Raw genomic sequence first — 23,664 nt, forward strand, 5'->3', positions numbered from 1 at the left:
AGCACACAATAGAGTATACAGATACTATATTATACAGCTGCACATCTGAAATTTATATAATGTTTTTAACCAATATTACCCCAATCAATTTATTACTGAAAATGTTTTAAAATTATCTATAGTTGAGGTACATATGGTTTTATATATTTAATTTATACCTCATTCTGTACCTTGTTGCTCTCAGAATGATAAAGTAAGCCTTTTTTAAATATGGGAAACATAAATACGTATTTCACCATTCTTTGTATAATCCACTAAGTACAATTTATGAAAGTAAACTTATGTAGGTTACTTACATTTAAAATCATAAATAATAAACCATACTTCAGAAAAGTGGTCAAGAAGCTGTTACAGTAATATGCTCTTGATGGTCATAAAAACTGATACAACACTTTTGTAAAGCAATTTAATGATTCTTATCAAAAACCATTAAAAGAGTTAGAACCTTTGGCCCAATAATAGCACTATCCAAAATTTATGTTAATAAATTGTTCATAAAAAGATAGAAAAACACATGTACAAGTGTTTATTGCTATGAGATTATATAAGTGAGGCACTGGAAAGACACTAAATGTTCAATAATAAAACAACAGTTACATAAATTATGATACATAGAAAAAATACTTAAATATCAAAGTTATATTTTTTAAAAAAATAAACTGAACAACAGTTTGATATATTGTAAATTAGATAGATTATATTAACTGCCATTTAGATTAAAATAGTATATATTTTAGACTTCAGTACAGTGTTCAGAAGGTATACAAATATAAACGTAAAATAACAATATCATTTTCTCCATTAAGTGTGGTTAAAAGAGAAGTTTAATGGTACCTAGCCCCGGTGGGGTGTGGGAATGGGCATTATTACACACTAGTGGGAGGTATAAACTAACGCAGGCTTTTTGGAGGGCAGTTTGGGATCATATCAAAAAATTGTATGTGCGTTTACAATTAGGAAATTCCGTTTCTAGGAATCTATTCTGTAGAAGCATTCAAAATCTATCCCATTATATTAGTATCATGTGCCTCACCAATATAATGGGATACAAAAACAAAGAAACAAACAAACCAAAAATTTTCATCAATAGAAAGATAGCTACATAAATGTCATTAAATGGATACTGCAGGTTGCCAATTGTTAAAAATTGAGGAAAAAGTATCAATATTGATGTAGAAAATTGTGCAAGGTATATCATCAAGAATAAACTAAAGCCATAGAATAATATAGTTCCATAGAATAATGTAGAAACAAAAATATGCTCTTTATGCATTTGCAGAAAAACACGTTCAAAAACAGCTTTAACACATGGGGTGGGGTTGGTATACACAGAAAGACAGCCTTCAGTTGTTATAGTATCTAAGTCAGTGATTTTTTTCCTTTTCCTACAAAAATGTCACTCACATTTATTAGGTATCTGTTATGAGCTAGATAGTGGGGATAGAGAAATGAATGAGAGAAAACTAGCAGGAGACGTTGACGCGTAGACAACTAATGCTAGTAATATATTTGCACTAAATTTGGTTTTCAAAACATTTCCACACATACATACTTCAGAGGCAGTTAGCATTGCGGTTAAGTGTGAAGGAGACAGACCTTGGTAGCCACTTATTGGCTCCGTGACCTTGCATGTGCAATTTTTAAAAGAGCAAATAATAAGAGCAAAATAAAAGAGCACCCAAACATTCAAAAACATTGGCTCTTTTCTCTGATCACAAGACATTTTCAGAGTCATTTCTTCATTCAAAAAGTGTATTTATCACTTAAAAGGGGGCGGGCTGTCTTCCAGGCCCTGGAGGTATTTCTTGGAGCCACATCGGCTGTTACAGACTCTGTGATCTCTCACCCCACTCTGATCCTGATGGACTTAGTCCATATTCCTCTTTAAAAATAAAATATACATTTTAGGAATTAAAGCCTTCGAAAGAAGTAAAATAAAAAGGACTAGGCTTTGCAATCCTTTTCACTCTAGAATCTGATATAGTCAACATGGGCAAGGGGTGGCTTTTCTGTTTCGGAACGAATCGTGCACTTCTACTATTTCCCCTCTAACCTCCTTTCTACATCTGGGCCTCTGAGGATCAGGCTCCTATGTGGAGGTAATTTGAATACCATGCCCAGGTTAGGAGTGACAAAGAGTGAAAAAAAAAAAAATGATTCCCAACTATCAGGCAACGCCCAATCACATTAAAATCAAATGTTGGAGTAAAAAGGCTATTTTTAAAAATGCAGCTACCTAAGCCTTCCCCTTAGGGACTCTCAGGTATGTTCTGGGCAGCCCTGTTTATTGAACACTCCCCAGGTGATTGTAGCATTCTCTCAGGGCTGAGAACCCCTGCTGGTCGCCCTGAACACGTGGTACCTGGCAGGCATTAGAGAGAACCTGTAACATCTAGTACTTACCAATGCAGCCAAGCATGCTACTCTCCTGAGTACACCTAGGTCGGCTCTTAGCTCAGATTCCTTTCCTACCTTATTCCACGTGATTTTGCAAATGACTCTTTCCTCAATAGGTCTGAGAAAGCAAACTGCTAATTTACGTTACAATGAAATTTAGTAGGTAGATCAGAAGTTAGCTCTCTAGATTTCTCAAATTTACTAGCAACTTTCATCACACACTTGCCCTGTATTTATATGATCATCTAACAGTTGTTTATGTTCTCCTTACCTTGGTTGTATAATGACCTCTCATTTACTTCAAAGAGATTATATAAATCACACAAAATTTTATTAGCATTTATAAAGCATTATGAAAGCTTGGTAAAATGTGTTTAAAAACGAATTGAAGATAATCATTTTATAAACATAATTATTATTTAATGTAGTATTTCACAATATTCTATGGATCCCAAAACATTTTCTACTACTACTTTGGTTTGGGAGTTTTTATGTGCAGTATCAATTCACAGATAAATTAGATAAATTTAGTTGTAGGAAATACTCCTCATCATTGCTTATAGGCCACATTTTCTACCTTTAAAACAGCAAAAAAAAAAAAAAAAAAAAAGAAAAGAAAAAAATCCAGGAAATAGTCATAAAAATAATATAACTTTTAAGAGTGAAATTTTCCTTTGAACTCAAAGATAACTAAGTCACTAAAGAAAGTTGTACAGATGTTTTTTATTTTTATTTTTTATTGACCACAAAAATGAATGCTATGTTATGCTTCCTCTTATTTTCACCTTACTTTGTGCTACTATTTCCATAAAAGTGACATCTTATTTACTAGCTTAATTTTCAATGGTTTAGTCAGATAAGAAATGCAATAAAATATGGATTCTAATTATAAACTGCTAAAAGTCAGAACTGTTTCAACAGTCTTATTAATTAAAACACCCTTTTCATTCAACGCTAATTAATTTTTCGATTATGACTGCAGCACATTTAAACGTGCTTTAAAATCTTAAACAGAATTTTAGCAGTTCATTACATTTGAGCAATTCATATTCTCCACCATGTGTGGGTGATGTGTTTCGGGTACCTCATTTGAACAGAGCTCTACTGTGCTAAAATAAATGTGTGTACGGAGTACTATTAATAAACTGTGCTGCTCGCTTTATTTGAAGGTAGTTGGTTAAGACGACTTCACCACTGTGCACAAGGAAACTTTGTACTCAATTGGCACCATGTTTGAAAAAGTCTCTCCTATAATTCAACTTACCCTTTTTTCAGAGCGAATGGGATGCAAAAAGGAAATTCTTCAAAGAGCTAACAAATGTCTGAATTGATGAGAGAGGTTGATCTGTATCACTACAACAAAAACTTTTCATGATCACTTAAATTGTTTTATTTATAATACTTTCCTGGGATTTAAAAGAGAAACCTTTTGTAAACCTGATTTAAGTGGAAAATCATTAATTTAAAACCATGTTTAAAGCAAACATGGTTTCAGAAGAAGCTATTTGATGCTCTAAGATCCTAAAGAATTTAACAACTCAACACTAAATGTTATATTTCTTTAGCGAAGGGACACAAAAACTCCCTGTAAATATGGAAGTATCCATTCAATTCAGAATAAGTCCACTTAAATTTTAGCTGAAATTTGTTAATAGACATATATGGCCCATGAACACTCTCTAATAGAAGTTTATGGAACTATAGTTAACTCTTAATATACGAACTCTTAAAGGAAAACAAAATTACTCTGGATGGTTGCGAAAGGAAGAAATAGGAGAGTAAAGACAATCTGTTTGTGGCAATTAGTCTGGTTCACTAGCAACAAGAAACAAAACCAAAATGAGTGATATTTAAAGAAACCACCACATTGGGGGCAAACTAGAGGTTTCTAAAATTTCCTTTAAATTATGTAGTCAGAGTTAATTAGTAAGACATCAAAGTACAGCCAAACCTCATTTGGAGACAGGAAATAAGAGCAGGAATTAAACAATGTTCAATGATGCCCTTGAAGGGAAACAAGATTTCGGAAGCTGAGTTTTAAAGGAACGCCCCAAACAGCCCATGTGACGTTGACTCATAACATGTGCAAATAATTCAACACATACTCGCTACCCTTTTGTCCTTTTCTAAGTTACTGATTCTAAATACGTCTAAAATGTTATACAAGGAGAAGGGGGAGCAGTCCTCTTTCTCTTTCTTGCTTCTATTGGCTTTGTTTTTGCTGTGCTTAGTTTCGCCTTAGATCTAGTTATCATTCAACTATACCTCGTGGCTGGAGTTTCTCTAAGCATAGCTTAAAAGCGGTAATAATTTATGCGATAATTCCAGGAATCATCGTTTTTTTTTTTCCCCAAAAAAACTTTATAACATGACTTTGTTTTTGGATAAACAAATAGCAGTTTATGTCCTATAGTGTTGTTGATCAAAGCCAAGCCAACTCAATGTCCATCAATGACATATATATGTGTTTTTTAAAAAATACCTCTGACAAAAGAAGATGAATGGACTAGGTATGTAGGGCCACTGATGGCTTGGGGACTAGCAAGGAACCAATTACATGTGAACTAGGGCAGAGCAGTGGTGATGGAGGGGAAGAGAAGAATCGAGGGCTCTGTAGAAGGCTGAAATCTACAGGATTGGCTAACAATGCCCTCTGGGTGTCCTGGACGACAGGGCAAGGGAGAAATGACTTGGATGATTCCAGCTTGGCTGCTGTTAATGACGCCACTTACTGGGACTGGGAGACAACTTTGGAGGGTTCTTTTTGTAGTGACAGCGAGAGTAGGTGAAAGCATGTTCTCTCAAAGTATTTGGCACACCAAAGAAGTTTTAACATCACATTTTATCAAAAACTAATTCTCCTAGTTGGTGAATGAACTATTTTTAACTGGCCTATTGGTTCTTTAGGCATATAGTCCCTGAATGTTTCAGCACCTTTAGACATTTCCCATATTGAACTGGTTCCCAAAGTTCACTGTACATTATAATAACCTGGGGGTGGGGCTCAATAAGTACTCAAAATCCCATCCCAGAACTTTAAAATCAGAATCTTTAGGGGTCAAATCACATTAGTATTTGTAAAACCTCTTCCAAATGATTCTGATGTGAAATACTATGGCTTCTGTATGTGTGAGTGCCTCTCACCATTTGACAGCACCTTGAGGTCAAAGACTATATGGTTTTCATCCTTATGTTCCATGTACCCAGCTAAGCAAACAATAAATGCCATTTATCCCTACTTTTATCGCAAGGTAAGTTTTGGAGATTTAAGATTAAGTAATCTTTTCCATTATGTTTTCTTGTTGCCTCAAGGCTCTCCCCTTATAAACCTAGTGAATAGCATTACTTTGAGGTAAGGACAAATTTATCCCATACAAAGAAGACTTTGCTCAGTTTTTAGTTTTAAAATAAGCAGTTTTAAGTCACAGCAGAGATAAACATCTGAAAGCCAACATCATTTTAATTTAAAAGAACCTTGATTTTGCTAAAGGTCTTTTTGAGGAAAAGTGAGGATGCAGTCTGGAAAGCTGGTTTTTCCCATCACACACAGAGTCATGTCCTTAGGGGCTAGAGTGCACTGCAGGAACCATGGAGTAGATGACAGTGTAAAATGGTGTAAGACTCGTTTGTGAGGCCCAAGAAGAGAAAAGTAGATTACAAGAGAACTATGAAACTTGATCAGGTGCAACAAATCTTTGAGAAGAGTTTGGTACCCTACCCCCCAACATATTTGTCGTATATTCATCCATGATCCTAAGCATCAGAGCAGAAACAATGATGGGCAGTTGGACCAATAGGTGTTGGTACAATGTGGATACAGGGTCCCCACAACTCCAGTGTGGCATGGGAAAAGCAACGCAGAATTCCTGAGTGGGGAGGTGGGGGTGGGGCGGAGTAGTAGTGGATGACAGAACCACAAAGGATCTTGCAGTGGATATGTAGGCATATCAAGAGAACAAGGTCAGACCATGGATATTTTCCAGCAAATATCTTGGGACAGAGGTCATAGCCCAAAGCTGAAAAATGAATGAAATGGCTGGGCCTCCATGAAAATTAGAGAGGAGTGAAGCCTGAAGACTGCAAGCAAACCAGACTCACAGGTCCATTTTCAACCCCAACCCCCATGCTTAGGGCATAATATTACACACGAATTCCAACCTGCGGTATACAAAAGGGGCTGGGCGGGGTAAGTTGGAATTGCTTTAGTGGTAAACAAACTTCACCTTAATAAGCCAAGATTATTTTATTTTTAAGTTTCCTGTGGAATTAGGGGCTTGTGAATAAAGTCGGGTTAAGTTACAGATGAAAAAAGAAAATTACATCTTTAGATGCATGACTGCATGAGACTATGTTGGACAGCTATACATTTGTTGGAATGACTAAGTTCTGGGCCTTAGATTAGGGAGAAAGGGAATGAGTGAGGGTAATAAATGAACGGGCAGGCAATGTGAAAAGTACTGAGAGGTGAGTCTCTGCATGGTGACAGGAAAGTTAAGGTAAGGTATGCCTACACCTACAGGGGTATGTTGTAGGACAGCGGAAGGGGTGGAGGAAGAGGTCAGGGAACTCATTACAAAGAAGGCAATACTGAGTTGAATATTTAAGGGTGAAATGGTATCGAATGCTTACTGGAGAAAGGTGACCCAGAAGAAGAGAGCATTTTAGGCAAAGGAAACAATGCATACAAAAGCAAAAGCATGGCGACTTGAGGGAAAGTTTCAAACCCAGGGTACTGAGGTAGTCTGAAGGTGACTGAGAGGACAGGAGGGATTCAAGAGACACTTAAGAGCTAGAATAAGCTAAACATATGAGTGAGTGAATGCACAGCATTTGGGAGAAGTTGTCAGGACGACTCCTGGATTTCGGGTTTGAGGGCCTGACTGAGTGATGGCACCATTCACAATATAAGGACAGTAAGAGGAGAAATCATTCTGGAATGAGAGGGTGAAGCTCATGATTTTTGTTTAGACTTGGGTTTGAGGTTCTCATGATGCACACAAGCTGAAGGATCTGGGAAGCAGTCTGAAATACTGAGCTAGAGCTCAGGTAAGAGGTCGGCACTGGACTATACAAATGAGATTTACCAGTAGGCGAGTAGTTGAAGCTGTGGGTGAAGATGAGTTTGCTCAGGAAGACTATATAAAGAAAAGGCAATGATCAAAAGTGGAATCCTTAAACAAACAAACAAACAAAAAGTCTGAGGGGGTGGGCAGACCATATGAAAAAGAATAAGAAAATGTAGCTTCAAAGGGAGGAGAAGCAAGGAGCCAGGGGAGGAGTGAGGCTGAAGTAGAAAGGAGTCATCAAGTGTCAACTGCAGCACAGGAATCAAGTGGATAATGATAAAGTGGCCACTGGATTCAGCAAAAGGCATTATGCCCCTAGGAAGAACAGTTTCAAAGAAATAATGTGAGTGAAAGTCAGAAAATGTGGGTTGAAGACTGACTGGTAAATAAGGAAGTGGAGACTGCTTTTTCAAAGCAGCATGACTAAACAATGAGGGGGATGATGGAATATAAATAGCAAAGGGATTAGGGCAAAGCTGCATGAGTGACCAAACAAGTTAACAAGGAAACAGAACATAAAGAACTCACCACAGAAATTCCCACCCTGTAAAATCTAATTCTCCACTAGTGGTTGACTCAGACATATACCATATTTCTAAAAGAGTTAAGTCTAGGTGCCAAGCTTTGAGAATATGGGCTTTTTTCATTATCATTCACATTCTGTAGTTATGGATGCTTTTTTGTGATATATTTAGACATAATGTATTAGTTAATTTCTACAAATACCTCATAGCTTTAAAAATAGCGGGAAAATAGTGATGTATAAATTCACCAACATTAAAATATATGGTTCAAAAGCATTTTCCAAAGATACACTAAATTCCAAATTGGTGAGATCTAGCTATGTTACATATTATTTTTTCTGAAAACATGCTAAATATAAGACAACTTATCCAAATTATCCTCTAAAATGTTGATGCTTTGCTTAACTTTCAAAGTGATTAAATGGATAATGTTACAATCTCATATTTTAGGTTGAGGAGGTTACATTGTCACATCTAGGGAATATTTACTGTAGTCCAAAATCTTATCACAGCAAATGTTTTTAAATTATATGGCACGTGATATTAGTAATAGTGATTGTTTATCAAAAAGCTGACTTCCTTTAAATACAAGTAAGATATAAGATTTAGGTTATATCCATAACCCAAGAATTGGCCAGTGGGCTTTCATTGGGAGACAGTTTTAGATGTCTAACCTACTGTTTTCATACCTGGGTGATCAAACAAACTTGAAGAAATGGCACGGGTTTCCTCTTGTGTGCTCTAAAGCAGAAGGTGATCACTAAATAATTACCTTACTATTAAAATGTTACGGTAGAGAAAATTTTGGTTCCATGCCTACTCTGTTTATTTTGACACACCCTCAAAGTAAAGTCCCCAAGGTAACTGCAAGATCTTATCATCACCATTTAGTAACCTTTGGCGATACACCAACTAGTTAAAAGTTAGCAACATAAACACAGATCATGTGGGTATTTGTTCCAACGTACTTAGGAATCCAGTGCTTGATTTCCTCCTAAGGTATCCCTTTGGGGTGTAAGAAACTTTCACAACAGAAGAGATAATCAAACTCAGGTATCTCCGCAACAAAATCATTCCAAAGGTCTCTAACCAGGCATGAGAGTGGGTGACCACTTGAAAGTTATTGAGGATCATTAACTATGTAAAATAAAGATAATTTACTATTAAACAGATGAATGTTCTTGAACCTTATTATGAAGACTCTGTCCATTTTTTGTGAGCCTGGATTTGTGGGTCATACTCCCAAGGGCAGACATTATCTATGGGAACATATACAGCATGTGTTACTAGAACAACAATCTGTCTACCACAGCACCCAACTATTAATTAGCCCACTATGGAAACTCAATTGATGCTTGTTCAACAAAATAAGTGATTTCACTTACAATACTACTTTCAGTACATTCTAAGCCAGGTTACACATAATCAATTCTGAATCCAGCAATTTATGAAATTGTTGCAAGGTATTCTGTTATAGAGTCATACCATCTGATATACTACCAAGTTCACTTAGTGTAGTGAAAAGGATATAGAAAAACCCAGGTCCTATCCCAGGTCAGCACTCAACCTGTACTAATGCAAGTGACTTGCTCACTCCTTCTAAGGCTTTTCTTCCTCTTGTGAAACTGGGATAATAATTGTCATTTCCACATGTGACTGTGTGTCAGATGAGACTGAATCATAGCCAGCTAAGGTTAAAAATGTTATTACAAACCAGAGTCAAGATGAAAACAAACAAATAAATAAATAAATAAGGAAGTTAAGGCTTGGAGAGGTTAATTACTTGTTCAAGACCAAACAGTAGGGGCAGACAGGTGGCTCAGTTGGTTAGAGCGCAAGCTCTGGTTAACGAGGCTGCTGGTTCATTTCCCACATGGGCCAGTGAGGTGCCTTCCGTAACTAAGATAGAAAACGGCACCTTGAGCTGAGCTGCCGCTGAGCTCCCAGATGGCTCAGTTGGTTGGAGCACATCCTCTCAACCACAGGGTTGTCGGTTCGACTCCCGCAAGGAATGGTGGGCTGCACCCCCGGCAACTGGACCTGGAGCTGAGCTGCGCCCTCCACAACTAAGACTGAAAGGACAACAACTTGACTTGGAAAAGTCCCGAAGTACACACTGTTCTCCAGTAAAGTCCTGTTCCCCTTACCCAATAAAACAAAACAAAACAAAACAACAAATAGTAGATGACTGGAGAGCTGAATTGAACACTATTCACGACTATTGCATTTGTAGAACAATTATATTACCCATAAAAAGTTTTTTTTAGAAAATAAATATTTTCAAGTAATGGCCACGATGAACTACATGATCAATGGGAAGAGTCTCTTGTTTCAGGGCCATAGAGATCATCGAACCAAATACCTAACTTTTCGTAAGTAAGAACCTGAGATTACAGTAAACTTGGATTAAACCTGAGGTCCCCTTTTTCTATGAAAAACACCGTTTTATATGTAAAAGTACTTTATAAAGGGATAAAGGGCTTTACTATGTAAGTGGTTGAGATGAAATTTGAGACAAGCAATCAATGACTGTGCATAGGCTTTGAGAGACTCTGAATACTGGTAATTGTTTTTGGAACTGTGTAGCTTGATGGCACACACAGTTATCTAATTGTATACGTTACAGTTTTGGTTTCAGAAGAACGGAGGGCTGGAACAGCATTCGTTTTCTGCCTCAATCTGAGGGTCAAGACCAGCCTGGGTAGGGGGATGGGTCAGCATTTAAGGTTGAAAGGACTTTCTCATGTACCCCATTCTGAGAGTCAGGGCAAGAGTGCTACCATTGTTGGGTGCAGATGTTTAAGTGCAACCCTGAGAATTGTACTTCGGACATTAATGTTATGATCTCAACTGTGAGATCACATGAGCTGGTGTGATCCAAAACAGCTGGGTTATATATTAGCAGTAATAAAACTGTAGGTGTCCCCTAATGTAGAGAAATCAATGGCATTTAAAGGTTGGGGCCATGCCCTTTATTTCTATTTTTAAAACCTTACAATATTGTCAAGACACAACTTAAATTCTACCTACTAGAGTCTAGGACAAAACCTTGCAATGCTACTTCTTTGTCATGATAATAGTAATTGAGTATACCTGACATGAGAGAGGTCTCTGTTCCTGGAAGCACACATAGGTCAGATATAATATAACATTGCGTATCCCATTAAGATGATACTTGATATTAGTATTAGGTGGGTGCAAAAGTAATTGCGGTTTAAAAGGTTAAAAATAATTGCAAAAACCTCAATTACTTTTGTACCCACCTAATACTTGTCCTTGTTCTTCTAATAGCCCTAAGATAATTAAAAAGTGTGAAATAGTATGGTCTGTGTGTGTGTGTGTGTGTGTGTGTGTGTGTGTGTGTGTAAGGAATATTGCCCAAAACCCTTCAGGCAGGCTGTTGGGACTTATGCTATGTCCACGTAAAATTCTAGAAACTTTGTTTTCTCGGGGAATCAATTTTCCCCTCAAGCAATGTTTTCCCACACACCATTAGTGACAAAAATAATTAGAGGAAGCTCTGTTCAGAGAAAAGGGGAAATATAATTAAAAATTATTCAATTTATGTTCTATGGTAGGAAGAACTAAATCACTACACATTCTAAACCTATCAGAAAATAAAAACTTTGAAGTTTCACTATATGTCTCATTTCAATACTAGCCAATTACTCCTATGATAGGGTTATATCTCACATAAACATGACCTCTTTCTAGTGTGTAGAAAAAGTGATTATCTCCCATGACACGTACATCAGAAGACAATTTACTTTCCTTTAGATGTCTACATGAGTCTATAAACTTACAGTGCCAAGGTCAATGATGAAGCAGTCACCCTTGTTGAAACTGTTCCAGCTAAGGGGAACTTCCGTGGCCCTGACCACTCTCCGACCCTTCACATGCAGGAGCCTCTTGGCGGTCAGGTCATTTGTGAGAACATGATGTAGTCCCGATGACACACCTCCAGCCTGATCAGTGGGAAGAAGACAGAAAAAACAAAACCGATGAGGCTTCTAACTAGACCCAGCCATGTGTAAAACCACAGATGTTTGTGACCAAACTGCCTGTCAAGCCAAAATACAATAGCCACCTCCGTGCATGTGAAAAATTAAATATGAAGAAGAGAATTCCTTGGCTAATCAATAGGTTTAACAACAACAACAACAAAAAATGTAGGTTCTTTGTTCTTCCTATTTCAACCATTCAATTTAATATTGCAAATATTGACTGAGAACCCTCAGTTGTCTAAAACCTGCTACATGAACAAAAAGAAGCTGTAGCTGGTGTCCTTTGGGAACTAATTATTCGTAAGTCCTGGACTGAGAAGGCAGACAAGGATTTCAAAGAAGGCAGCAAGATGATGGAGGGGAGTCTGAGGGAACAAGTACAGGGGAGGAGCTCCCAGAGAAGGAGGGGCTCAAAGGCACCCACTGTCACAGCATTAGGACAGAGAAGGGGAGTTAAGTTCTGGCCTGGTATGGGCTGCTACTATTTATGGTCCTTGTTTTTAAGTTAAAAAAAAAAAAAATCACCTGTCTTGCTTATTTTTTGGTAATAAGAGTTTACTAAATATGCCATGCCTAGGTATTTATACTCTAAGTTAGGAGCGGTGCAGTATCTTGCTTGCACATCCCCAACCAAAAACAAAACAAAGCAATACACAACCACATTGAATTAAGAAATTCTGAAGGCCAAATATTAACTGTATCAAGTACATCTTCTTGCATTATTTGAAATCAGCATTTATCTTTTCATTTTTTCCTAATTAAATGCTAAGAACAATAATCTTTATTTCCACAATTAATCATGCGGCAATGTGTATAATAAAGATGCAGTGTAAACAAATCTCTGCCATTGATGGACATAAGGCCTCCTATGATGATATAAGAAAAATTAGCAGTATAAGAAATCTATATATTAATTCAACTTTCAAATTTATTATATAAACATATACAGTGAATCCGAAAAAGGAGGCTAAGCTGTATAGTTAATCATTAGAACACTCTTTATATTTCCATTAACTTTAAATTTCCCCCATTCTCCAGGAAAAGCCCCTCATGAATAGAAAGGTTTTGTTGGTATGCGCTAAATGTTGACTTCAGGACAATTACAACCACAAATTTTAAGAAATACATAATAATTTCCCAGTCCATAATTTTACAAAGTTTGCCATATTTCTTGATGGAACAAAGTACTATATAATAATAAAAAAAAACACAAGTTTTTATCTATATACTACTGTATCTATATACTTCTTGGCTATTTCGATTTTTTGTTCAATAAGTACAAAAATATATAGTATAAGAACACTATAATCTGCAAAAAAGTTATAAAATATAGAATAGATGTAGACTAAGAATACATATTCAACATTTAGGCTAATTTCATATGATGAACCATCATGGTGATATATAGTCTATGAACTTTAACAGTATTTTAAAAACTAATTTTCTCTCTAATATTTGATGCCAAAAATGTACAAAAAACTTTGTTTCATGTATGTGTGTTTGAGACAGTAAGTAGTTTTGTGAATATTGTTTGAATCAACCCTAAAAACCCCCTGCCTCTTCCTACCTATTCTACAGAATTAGAACAAGGTAGATGTTTTCATTCAACAACAAGGTCGCCTAAATCCGTGGCGACACAAATACAGTTTTGCTAGCTGGAAGATGTCTGGTGGTTGCTATTTACAATCACAGCTGAGGGCTGGGTCTTCTTGAGTTTGGGAAAGGTATAATTAACCAGAGATTTAATATAAGGGAGCAGTGTAAGTAATAGCCCTCTATAATCCCTTCCAACCCCCTAAAACATTTCACAGAGAAAAAAAGTGAAGTCAGTGAAACGACATGAGAAGATGGTCTTAATGTTTCCTAGCTGAATCTTTACATTACGTATGACAACTAAATATGGTGGTGGCTGACTTGGTAATGGTAGGCTTTGCCAAGCTTTGCCCATTCCAAATAGACATAAAAAATTTGTCCTGACATTTGAAGCATTTATTTATGTGGAGAGCATCATAGTATAACGATTACCAGCTTAGGCGGTGGAGTCAGATGGTCACCCAGTAACATATCAGTTATTAGGCCTTGGCAAGTTACACAGTCTTTCTCTCTAAGCCTCTGTTTACTTATTTGAATAGGGTGATAAGGATAGAAACTGCACCACAGGGTTTTTGTTTAGATTAAATGAGCTAATATACATGAACTGCTTAGCACATTCCTATAAGCATGAAATTAAGTATAGCATAATCGCCTTTGCTCTTCTGGGTGGTAAATTATCTCTGCTTCTACATTTCCTAGCAAGTATTGTTGCAACCACACACATTGCCATTCGCTCAATGTCACTAATGATAAGCTAGTGAACTGATTTTTTTTACTGATAAATTTGACCTCCATTTGCAAACATCCTCTTTCTAAAAATGCTGATTGGTGGTGGGTTTAATGTTGATAATTAGAAAATAATTACCCAATAACTCTAAAATTACTTTTATCGTGTCCACTTTTAAATATGTATCTAGAAGTTTGATTTCAGAAGTCCTGTTAATACCCAGAAGGACAAATAATAATGTAAGTTCCCATTGATTATATATGTAAGACATAGGTATTGTATTATTCAATTTAATCCTTAATCCTTACAACACACACAAGGAAGCTATCATTAGACCTATTACTGAGCACAGAAAACTTATGTACTTGCCCTGATGATTAGTGTTTCAGGCCAATAAACTGTGTGTGTGTGTGTGTGTGTGTGTGTGTGTGTGTGTGTGTGCCAATGTATATTCATTTGAATTTGTGAGGCTGAACCACACATATTCAATGGTTTCATTTGTACCCTTTCCAAGATCAAGCCACACTATATGTACAGTTCTTTGTATTAACTGAAGTTATAATTGTTACAAATACTATATTAAGATGTTCCAGAACAACTGAGATTCCCACATCATGGATTGTTTGCAGCAAATTCAGAGATTCTCTAGAATAGCAAATCAAAAACTATTAATACCCAATTTATCAATATTTAATTATTGAAGTAACGTCACTCCAATAATTCCTTGAGACAGCATAACTGGAAGCTCTTAACGTTGATAAAAGTGAAACTGTTAAGTGAAATCAAGTAAGAATAGTCCACATATTGTCCCATAACAGTCCACAAACATTTGTTGATGACCTATTATGTGTCTAGCAGCTTCTAGTTCAGTGAACAAAATGGGTTAAAACAGAAAACTCTGCTGTTAATGTACTTTGGTTCTATGAAGACATGAGGTATGGATGGATAGAAAGAGAAAGGGGGTAATAACAGAAACCGTTTGAGAGAAAAGCTTACCTTGTATTTCAGACCTCTTTTGAAATAGCCAACAAAATCATTAGACTCATAGCCTTGAAGTTCTCTGTTCTGCACTGGCATACCACCCAAATAGTCATCCATCTGAACAGTAAAGATGGCGGCGGCTGTGCTTTCATCCTGAGTACACTCCCTTCCTGAAACAGCAAACGATAGCGCCTCATTTATCAGGCAAGGAAAAGGCTAAAGGCAGTTTCTGACATAAAAACCTCAGAAATGTTCTTTATATTATAAACCAATACAACACACTGTCTTCAACAGAACACTCTTTTAGCAGAAATGGTGTAATGTAAAAAACACTATTTTTCCAATAACTAAAATAATTGTTTTCTTACTGCTTTCCAATTCTTTATTTCTTAATTGAAAAATATATACCATGGTCTGAATATGCTCAAGAAGCTATAACAACATAGTTATATTCTATAACAATATATAGTATTAGAGTTATACAGTTATATAGTTATATATATATATATAGAGAGAGAGAGATATAGATATATAGATATACGGATATACAGATATATAGATATTCTGGTAGGATTCAGATTCATTTGGTAGAGTCAATAAGATCAGGCTACGAAAACATTTCACAATTGCTTTAGCCTTTATCAAGTAAGTAAGTTTAGGAATCTACTATGTGATATGTTAATATTTGTAAGGAATATACACATTATAGGCCATAGCTAAACAAGTTCAGAAAAGCAAGTGGTTTTTAGAATGGGAAATGAATATAACTTGACCTTACCCCTATTTGTGAGTCCTAGTTTTCCCACTTCACTATCTTATTGATATAAGAGAATACTCTCTGAAGGAAAAGGGAGAGTAAAGCAACTAGCATGCTAACATCTATTGAACGTTAACATATGTAGCACTATCCCAGGAATTTCACATACCACAGACATTTAATTTTCACAATTCTAATACAGATCCCATCCAGGCAATTTCACTGAGCTTGAAACACCAATTCTTAAGAACTAGTGTTTTCAGTTTGCATGAAAATCAGAGCCAGGACAGTCCTAAAGGGAACTCAAATTCTATAAAAGACATTTCAAAACCCTTATAACATCTGAACGGTGTGACCGTTGTGAATGGTTCTAGAAATAATCATAGATAGCATTTACACATTTATAGTACCCTTGCTATGGGCCAGAATTTACACTAGTGTTGTACATGGATGATCTCATTTAATCACCAAGCAACCCCTTGCAGCAGAAACTATTCTCTATCATGTTACAACAGAAGATCTAGAGGCTTAGAGAGGCCAAGTAACTTCCCTGAGGTCTAACGTTAACCTTTGGTAGAACTCAACCCAGACCTGTGTTTCTGTGACTCTGAAGCACAAGCTCTTAGAAACTACAATACTAAATTTTTTTTTTTTCATACTCAGATTCTCATAAGCAAAAAACTTTTGTGGTAACAAAGGTATGTTATTCTCCTCCATGGACAATTGATGCATAAGTGTTTAAAAGCTGTAACAATACTGTAGTTTACCTGAAACCCCAATTGAAAATATTCACTAAAGTTGAAGAAAGAAAATCAGTCAGCTATATTAAAGAATGAACTGGGTTCTTTACAATTCCTCCCCTACTCTCAAACCAGACCTGTGCAGCAAGTATCGTCTCAGTAGTTATAAGAGGATTTGACAGGACATAAATTTTGTAAGCTTGTTGTGGTCAAAGGAAATTATGTAATAACACATAAAAAAACACACATGTAATTTTGCAGTTCGAAAGAACTCAGTGTCATTCTTCTGCCCACTTTCCCTTTCCCACCGATAAATGAATACTAATTAAGGCATAGATGTAGATTTGCACACAGATGCTTTAAAAGGGAAACTTAAGTCAAGGTTAATATCAAAGGTGTTAAGGATGATGTATTTGACATAAACATTCTTACTTAAGTACAAGTTGAAACATTGAATATTTACTCAAGCAAACATTCTTACTTGAGTCTCTATAGGTAGATGCAAACAGACAGGCATGCAATTAATGAATGAACTGAAAGTAAGTTAATTAAATTATGCTATCATTTGTTGGTGTTGACATACTGTGCTAGGCCAAGGACTACCAATATGACTAAACCAGAGTCCTTGCTCTAAAGGTGAAAGGTCTTAATGAAGCCGACATCGGCCTTTAAATGTGAAAACTAGAATTAAATTCAGTTGTATCATGATGAAATTCTAGCAAGTGATCAGAAACTTTCTGCATGAATTCTGGTTCATTTTATAATATTTCCCCTATGCTAATTTTACCAGTCTTTCGTGTTGTTTTGTGTTATGTTATTTATGTTACATTATGGTATATTTGTATACATGCTATAAACTTCCTAAAATTGTTTTGGGGATGTGATGTTTTATATGTAAAACATAGATTAAAAGGGAAGTTTTATACTAGGTTAATCAAACATTCATGATTAAAAAAAAGAAAAATATTTACCAAGTTAGGAATACAGGGGAACATCCTCAATTTGATAAATAGCATCTACAAAAAACATACATCTAACGTAATTCTTAACGGCACAAACTGAATGCTTTCTCCCTAAGACTGGGAACAAGACAAGGATGTCCACTCACTACTCTCACTCAACATCATGTACGGAATTCTAACCACTGCAATAAGGTAAGAAAAACATACAGACTGGAAAAGAAGCAATAGCTATGTCTCTATTTAGAGATTTTTCTACATAGCAAATCCTAAAGAATCTACAGAAATACAAAAAAAGTAAAACTTCCCATAGTAAGTGCATTCAGTAAACTAGATGGATAAAGGTTAATCAATGACAAAAGCACTCTCATTTTTAAATAGAAACAATGAACATGCAGAAATTGAAATTAAAAGCACGATACCATTTACGATCAAAGAAACTGAAATACTGAGGTGTGTATATATATACGTAGATATATATATACGTATATATATATCTACGTATATATATAAAACAAAATAGATACATGATCTCTATGCTAAACATTACAAAATGATGATAAAAAAAAGTCAGACCTTAGTAACTAGAAAGATAGTGTTCATGGATTGTAAGACTCAATATAATAAAGATGTCAATTTTCCCCAAATTGATCTATAGGCTTAATGCTATTCCTATTGAAATCACAGCAAGGTTTATTATAGAGTCCACAAGGTTATTATAAAATTTATAGGAAAAGGCACAGGCCCTAGAATAGCTAAAAGAATCTTGACAAAGCTAGAAGGAACAACTCTATCTGATATTAATGTCCACTATGTAGCTACAGTGGAAGTATAGACACATAGATCAGTAGACCATGTTTCCCCCAAGGTTAACATTTTGTAAAACTATAGTTTAGTATCTCTAGTATACTAAAGTATAAGCATATAAGTGCAGTACACCACAGAATACCACAATCAGGATATTGACATTGATACAAACCACCTATCCTTTTCATATTTCCCCAATTTTTCTTGTACTCATCGATGTGTGTTTGTACATTAAAATTCTATAAAATTTTATCACATGTGTAAATTCATATACCCACCCTAACAGTCAAGATACTGTATAGTTCCATAACCAAAAAATCCCTTGTTGCCCTTTTATATCTACACCTACCTCCTTTATGTATCACCCCTGCCATAAATGACATCACACAGTATGGAACATTTTGGCCAATTTTTTTTTTTTTTACTCAGCAGAAGTCCATGAACGTTCATCCAAGTTGCTGTGTGTATCAAAAGTTTGTTCCTTTTTATTACTGCGTAGTATTCCTTGTTATTGATGTACCACAATTTGTTTAACCAGTCACCTGTTAAAGGATATCTGGGCTGATTTAAGTTTTTTGTCTACTCAAATAAAGCTGCTATGGACATTCATGCATAGGGTTTTACATAAATAGACATTTTCATTTCTCTAGAATAAATATCCATGAATGAAATTGCTGGGTCATATGGCAGTTGCATGTTCAGTGTTTTAAGAAACTGCCCAGCTCTTTTGCATAACGGTTGTACCATTTTCTACCCCTCCCCCAAGCAAGATAGAAAAATTCAGTTTCTCGGCATCCTCGCCAGCCCTTGTATCAGTTCTTTATATTGTATGTATTTGTAATCCAACTCTTTGGGTTCCCAGTGCCTTGCATAGAGCGTAGCTACCACAGACTAGTGATACCATATATGTTTGTCGTTCTCAAATATAGTTATGTAAAGTCTAAAACTGGCAAGGAGAAATGGTGAGGGTGGGTGTTTGTAGCCTAAGTCCAGGATAGGACAGAGAGTAGCTTTATCGCCTAGCCCTGCTCATAGACACGATGCTGTAAGTAACCAGATGCAGAATGTGGATGCCTTTAAACCACTAGGTACAAAGCGGAAATGCTTTTTACAAAGAACCAACACAGCACATTTCAAATTATATGCAACAAATTCTTATTTTGTAAAGAAAATAATAAAAAAAAACAATCGGAGATATGCAAGGGTATTATGGAAAGTCACTGAAGGAGAGACCAGGGAAGATAACTCTCTGTTCTCCTATTTCATGTCCCACTTCTTCCTTATCCCTTTCTTCCTCTTACTTAGTCTGTTTCTTCATTTCTACTGTATGCACCTTTTTCATCTCAATCTGATTTTAACTTCACTCCCTTCCTTTCACCTTCCTTCCAACTGATTTCCGTTAGTCAAACTTTATTTTCCCTTGAACTTTAGCTCTCCCTCTTGGAACTTTCTCTGAAATTGTCTGATTGATCCTCATGAATTTATCTAAATTTAGGTCTTTGAGTAGAATATTTTGGATGAAATCCACCTTGCTTCAGGGACCACACATAGGGAGAACTGCTGAACAATTTCATTGAAAGGCCTGTTGACTATTTTACTCTAAACTTTTCCATGTTCCCCATGATTTTCACGACACAAGATCCCTCCCAATTACTCTCATTTTTCTTTTTCTGTCAAGGCTTCTGTTTCCCCCTAACCCCAGACACTGAGTGTCTCTTTCACAGCACTTATCACATTTTACCTGTGTTATATCACATTTTGCCTTATTGCACCTTTGAGATTATAAACTTTCATAAAGGTTCATAAATTATTCATACACAAAAATGCCTTCTACAATTCTGGACACATTGAATAATTAGTGAAGAAATTAATTTGCTTTCTTTCCAACTTGGGGCTGGCAAGAATGCTCCCACACAGAGGAGTGGCAAGAAGGACCACTCAATGAGGTAGTGACCAGAGAACACACCATCAACATTCACAAGCACATTCAAGAAGCGTGCCCCTAGGGCACTCAAAGAGATCGGAAATTTGCCATGAAGGAGACAGGAACCCCATATGTGTGAATTGACACTAGACTCAACAAAGCTGTCTGGGCCAAAGGAATAATTCCCCATAGCATATACGGGTGTGGCTGTCCAGAAAGCGTAATGAGGATGAAGAGTCACCAAATAAGCTCCATACATTGGTTGTACCTATGTACCTGTCACCACTTTCAAAAATCTACAAATAGTTAATAATGTGGATGAGAACTAACTGCTGATTGTTGAATAAAGTTATAAAACTGCCCAAAAAACCCCCACAACTTACTAATTAACCCATTATTAACTTCAGTTTTAGCAGATCTTTCAGATCATATTTCTGCTCAGAGCATTTTCTATTACATTTTTAAAATTGGTAAGTACTAAATGAATAATTAAGTTAATAATTAATAATGATTCTCTGTAAACCCTAGGAAACATAGTGCTTAAAGACCTTCTTTGGATAAGAAGGACACTATAGTGTTAAAAAAGTGTGTTCAAAGCCCTCTTGCAATCTTCTGACAAAGTCAAACTCAGCTGTTGTCTACAGCAAGAGACGAAGTTCTGTCACATTTCAACAAAATGACAAATGTAGCGTTTCAGACACTTTTATTCATTCCAGATCCAAGTTCTGGATGGAAAGACCAAGGTGAGGACACTATTATTCTATCTAGCATCATTCATTTATGAACAGGATTATATACTAATGTTTCAGTGTTTTCTTGTAGAAAATGTAAATAGATCACTGATAACAGGAATAGTGACATTACAGTGGGAGACCAAAATGAGTTTGGAACTCAGCTTCAGCATCCTCAAGCAGGCACAACATTTTAACATCAAAATCTGTAATGAGAACAACAGTCCTTTCTCCCTCAATGTATTTGCCACTTGGAGTGTCTCCACCAGGTGTTAACTAGCATTGAGAACAGCGCTTCCCAGTGAAGCTGCTGCGGACATTCCTGTATAGATTTCTGCATGAATATCATGTCCATAACAGCTTTATTGAGCACAGCGTTTCTCAATGTTTTCTATCATTCTTTCTTAAAAATCTTCAAATGTTATTAATAAATATGTTGGCTTCCAGAGTCTTCAAAACCTGTAAGTGTGTGTGGTTTTGTGTGTTTTCCCAGAAGCTCAGGAATAAAACTGAAAATAAGAAACACAACTCCAGGGGACGCAAAGTAGTTTAAAAAGAAGGCGGTGAGGCTCAGATAATCGACGCGTTGTTAGATGGGTGTGCTCACTGGTGCAGGATCTCACCGGGAGAGGCAGGGCATTCAGGATGTTTACGAGTAAAAGTAGAAGGTGGAAAAAGTAGAACACACAAGGCCCAGTGTCCTGAGAGCCTGGCGTGAGCGCAGCCCAAAATAATTACTGCTGAAGGAGACGTTTTGTTCCACACGGTGTCCTTGTTCAAATAGATACATACTAATTTAAAAATAATTACAATTAAAGCAGTTCATTTAAATAAATAGGCCATATGTACGGGGAGCCTATGCCTCCATTTAAAAGATAGATAAATAAATAAATAAATAAATAAATAAATAAATAGGCCATATAAAGCTATTAAATTGTTTCCTGCTTCCATCCAAAGTCTTTAGCATCCTACTAAAGAATTCGTTCGCTACACCTGCGAGCAGCACGGTGATTTAATGCACGAAAAAAAACACACAAAAAAAACACCACAGGAATTAACCAAAGCAAACAACAGAAAACAACTTCTCGCCAGCTGCGGCGGGTGCCCACGAACTTGTCTGACTTCATCTCTTCCCTGACGGGGTAACCAGGACTGAACTTGTCCGCGGGACTTGGCCAGAGCCAGGGTGCGCCGAGCAGCGGGCCGGGAAAGGAGTGGGAGTTGGAGCTGGAAGGTGAAAGGGGGGAGGAACCAGCCGGAGGAACCTGCCCCCACACCCGGGAGATGGACACCACAAAGGTGCATGTCAGGGGCATGACTGCCCCTGACTTCGCTGCGCCCCGCGTTTGCAGCCGCGTTTGCAGGAGCGGGTTCTGAGAAGGTGGCCAGCCTCAAAGACGCGGCCCCGCGGGGGCGCACACCAGGCCAGCCCCATTTGCCCTGTCCCTTCCCCCAGCCTACAAATCTCAGCCCCACCGAGGCTCGCCCCTCCCCGACCTGGTCGCGTCCGGGTTCGGCTGCCCGCCTCCCTTACCCAGCCAGAAGTGCAGACGGTAGGTGAAGCCCCGGCACGCCTTGGTCGTGTGCAGCACAAGGTAGGCATCCCCGACGTAGAAGTCGCCGTGAGCGCTCTTGGGCACCGGCACCAGCTCCAGCTTCTCGATCCTCCAAACCTGCAGCCCCGCCTTCTTGCCCGCGCGGGCGAACTCCGCGTGGTACAGCTCCTGGGCCATGACTGGCACGCGATGCTCCTGAGAGGGGGCGCGGGGCCCTGTTGACCTTGGAGTCGGACAGAACCGAGAGCGTCCGGAGGGACCCTCTTCGCGGCGACTTTATAGGATTGCCCTGCGGGGAGGCGGGGCACCGAGACGGGAGGGGCTAAGTGCCCAAGCGGGAGTTGCTCACCAGGAGCCCGTCCCTCCCCAGGGGGAGCGCTGCGCCTCGCACCAAACTCCTATTCCCATCCCGGGTGGGAGGAGAATCGGGGTCTCTAAAAATTGAGATCCGGAGGGAATTTATAGAAACTCCTGGAAGTGCCTCCTCCAAGGAAGGGCGTTATCCCTGGCGGCAGATGGAAGAGATTAAAAATAAAAAGTGATTGGCGCATCGTTTTGAAAAAATTGACTGGCCAGGTAATAATCATCCTAATCATCAACGCCATCATTCCATTGGCCAGTCTCTCTATTCTCTGTCTTGATCTTCCCGGTTTGAATATATCTTGAAAAACAACACGTCGGATTTCTTGGAAAGAATGAAAACCTGGAAGGCTGGCGGTCCTACCCCGGGGGACAGAGCTCTGTAAATCCCCTGGGGTTCAGGAGCTGTGGTGAAGCTCCTTGCCACCTGTGTCCTTTGGCCAAGAAAGTTGCTGAAAAGAACAGGTGCTCTCAGGTTGGGCTGTTTGTGGCTGTGATCACGCTTGGCCTGCTTTGTGAGTTAGTTACCTGTTCTCTA

At 37.5% G+C, this 23,664-nt stretch overlaps 1 protein-coding gene across 1 annotated transcript in view; it reads right to left on the reverse strand.

The window, feature by feature from the left end:
- The window catches only part of SCIN (scinderin), a 63,351-nt gene extending 40,279 nt beyond the window's left edge, over positions 1-23,072 (reverse strand). The window contains exons 1-3 of the mRNA XM_019726923.3: positions 22,745-23,072; positions 15,308-15,462; positions 11,791-11,952 (exon numbers count right to left, since the gene is read on the reverse strand). Of these exons, the coding sequence (XP_019582482.3) occupies positions 11,791-11,952; positions 15,308-15,462; positions 22,745-22,943 (516 nt within the window). The 5' untranslated portion in view covers positions 22,944-23,072. The remainder of the gene's footprint in view (positions 1-11,790; positions 11,953-15,307; positions 15,463-22,744) is intronic.
- Between the last annotated feature and the right edge of the window lie 592 nt (positions 23,073-23,664).

Source organism: Rhinolophus sinicus, chromosome 4 (assembly GCF_057876585.1).
Source record: "Rhinolophus sinicus isolate RSI-liver-muscle chromosome 4, RSI-T2T, whole genome shotgun sequence".
Classification (NCBI taxonomy): domain Eukaryota; kingdom Metazoa; phylum Chordata; class Mammalia; order Chiroptera; family Rhinolophidae; genus Rhinolophus; species Rhinolophus sinicus.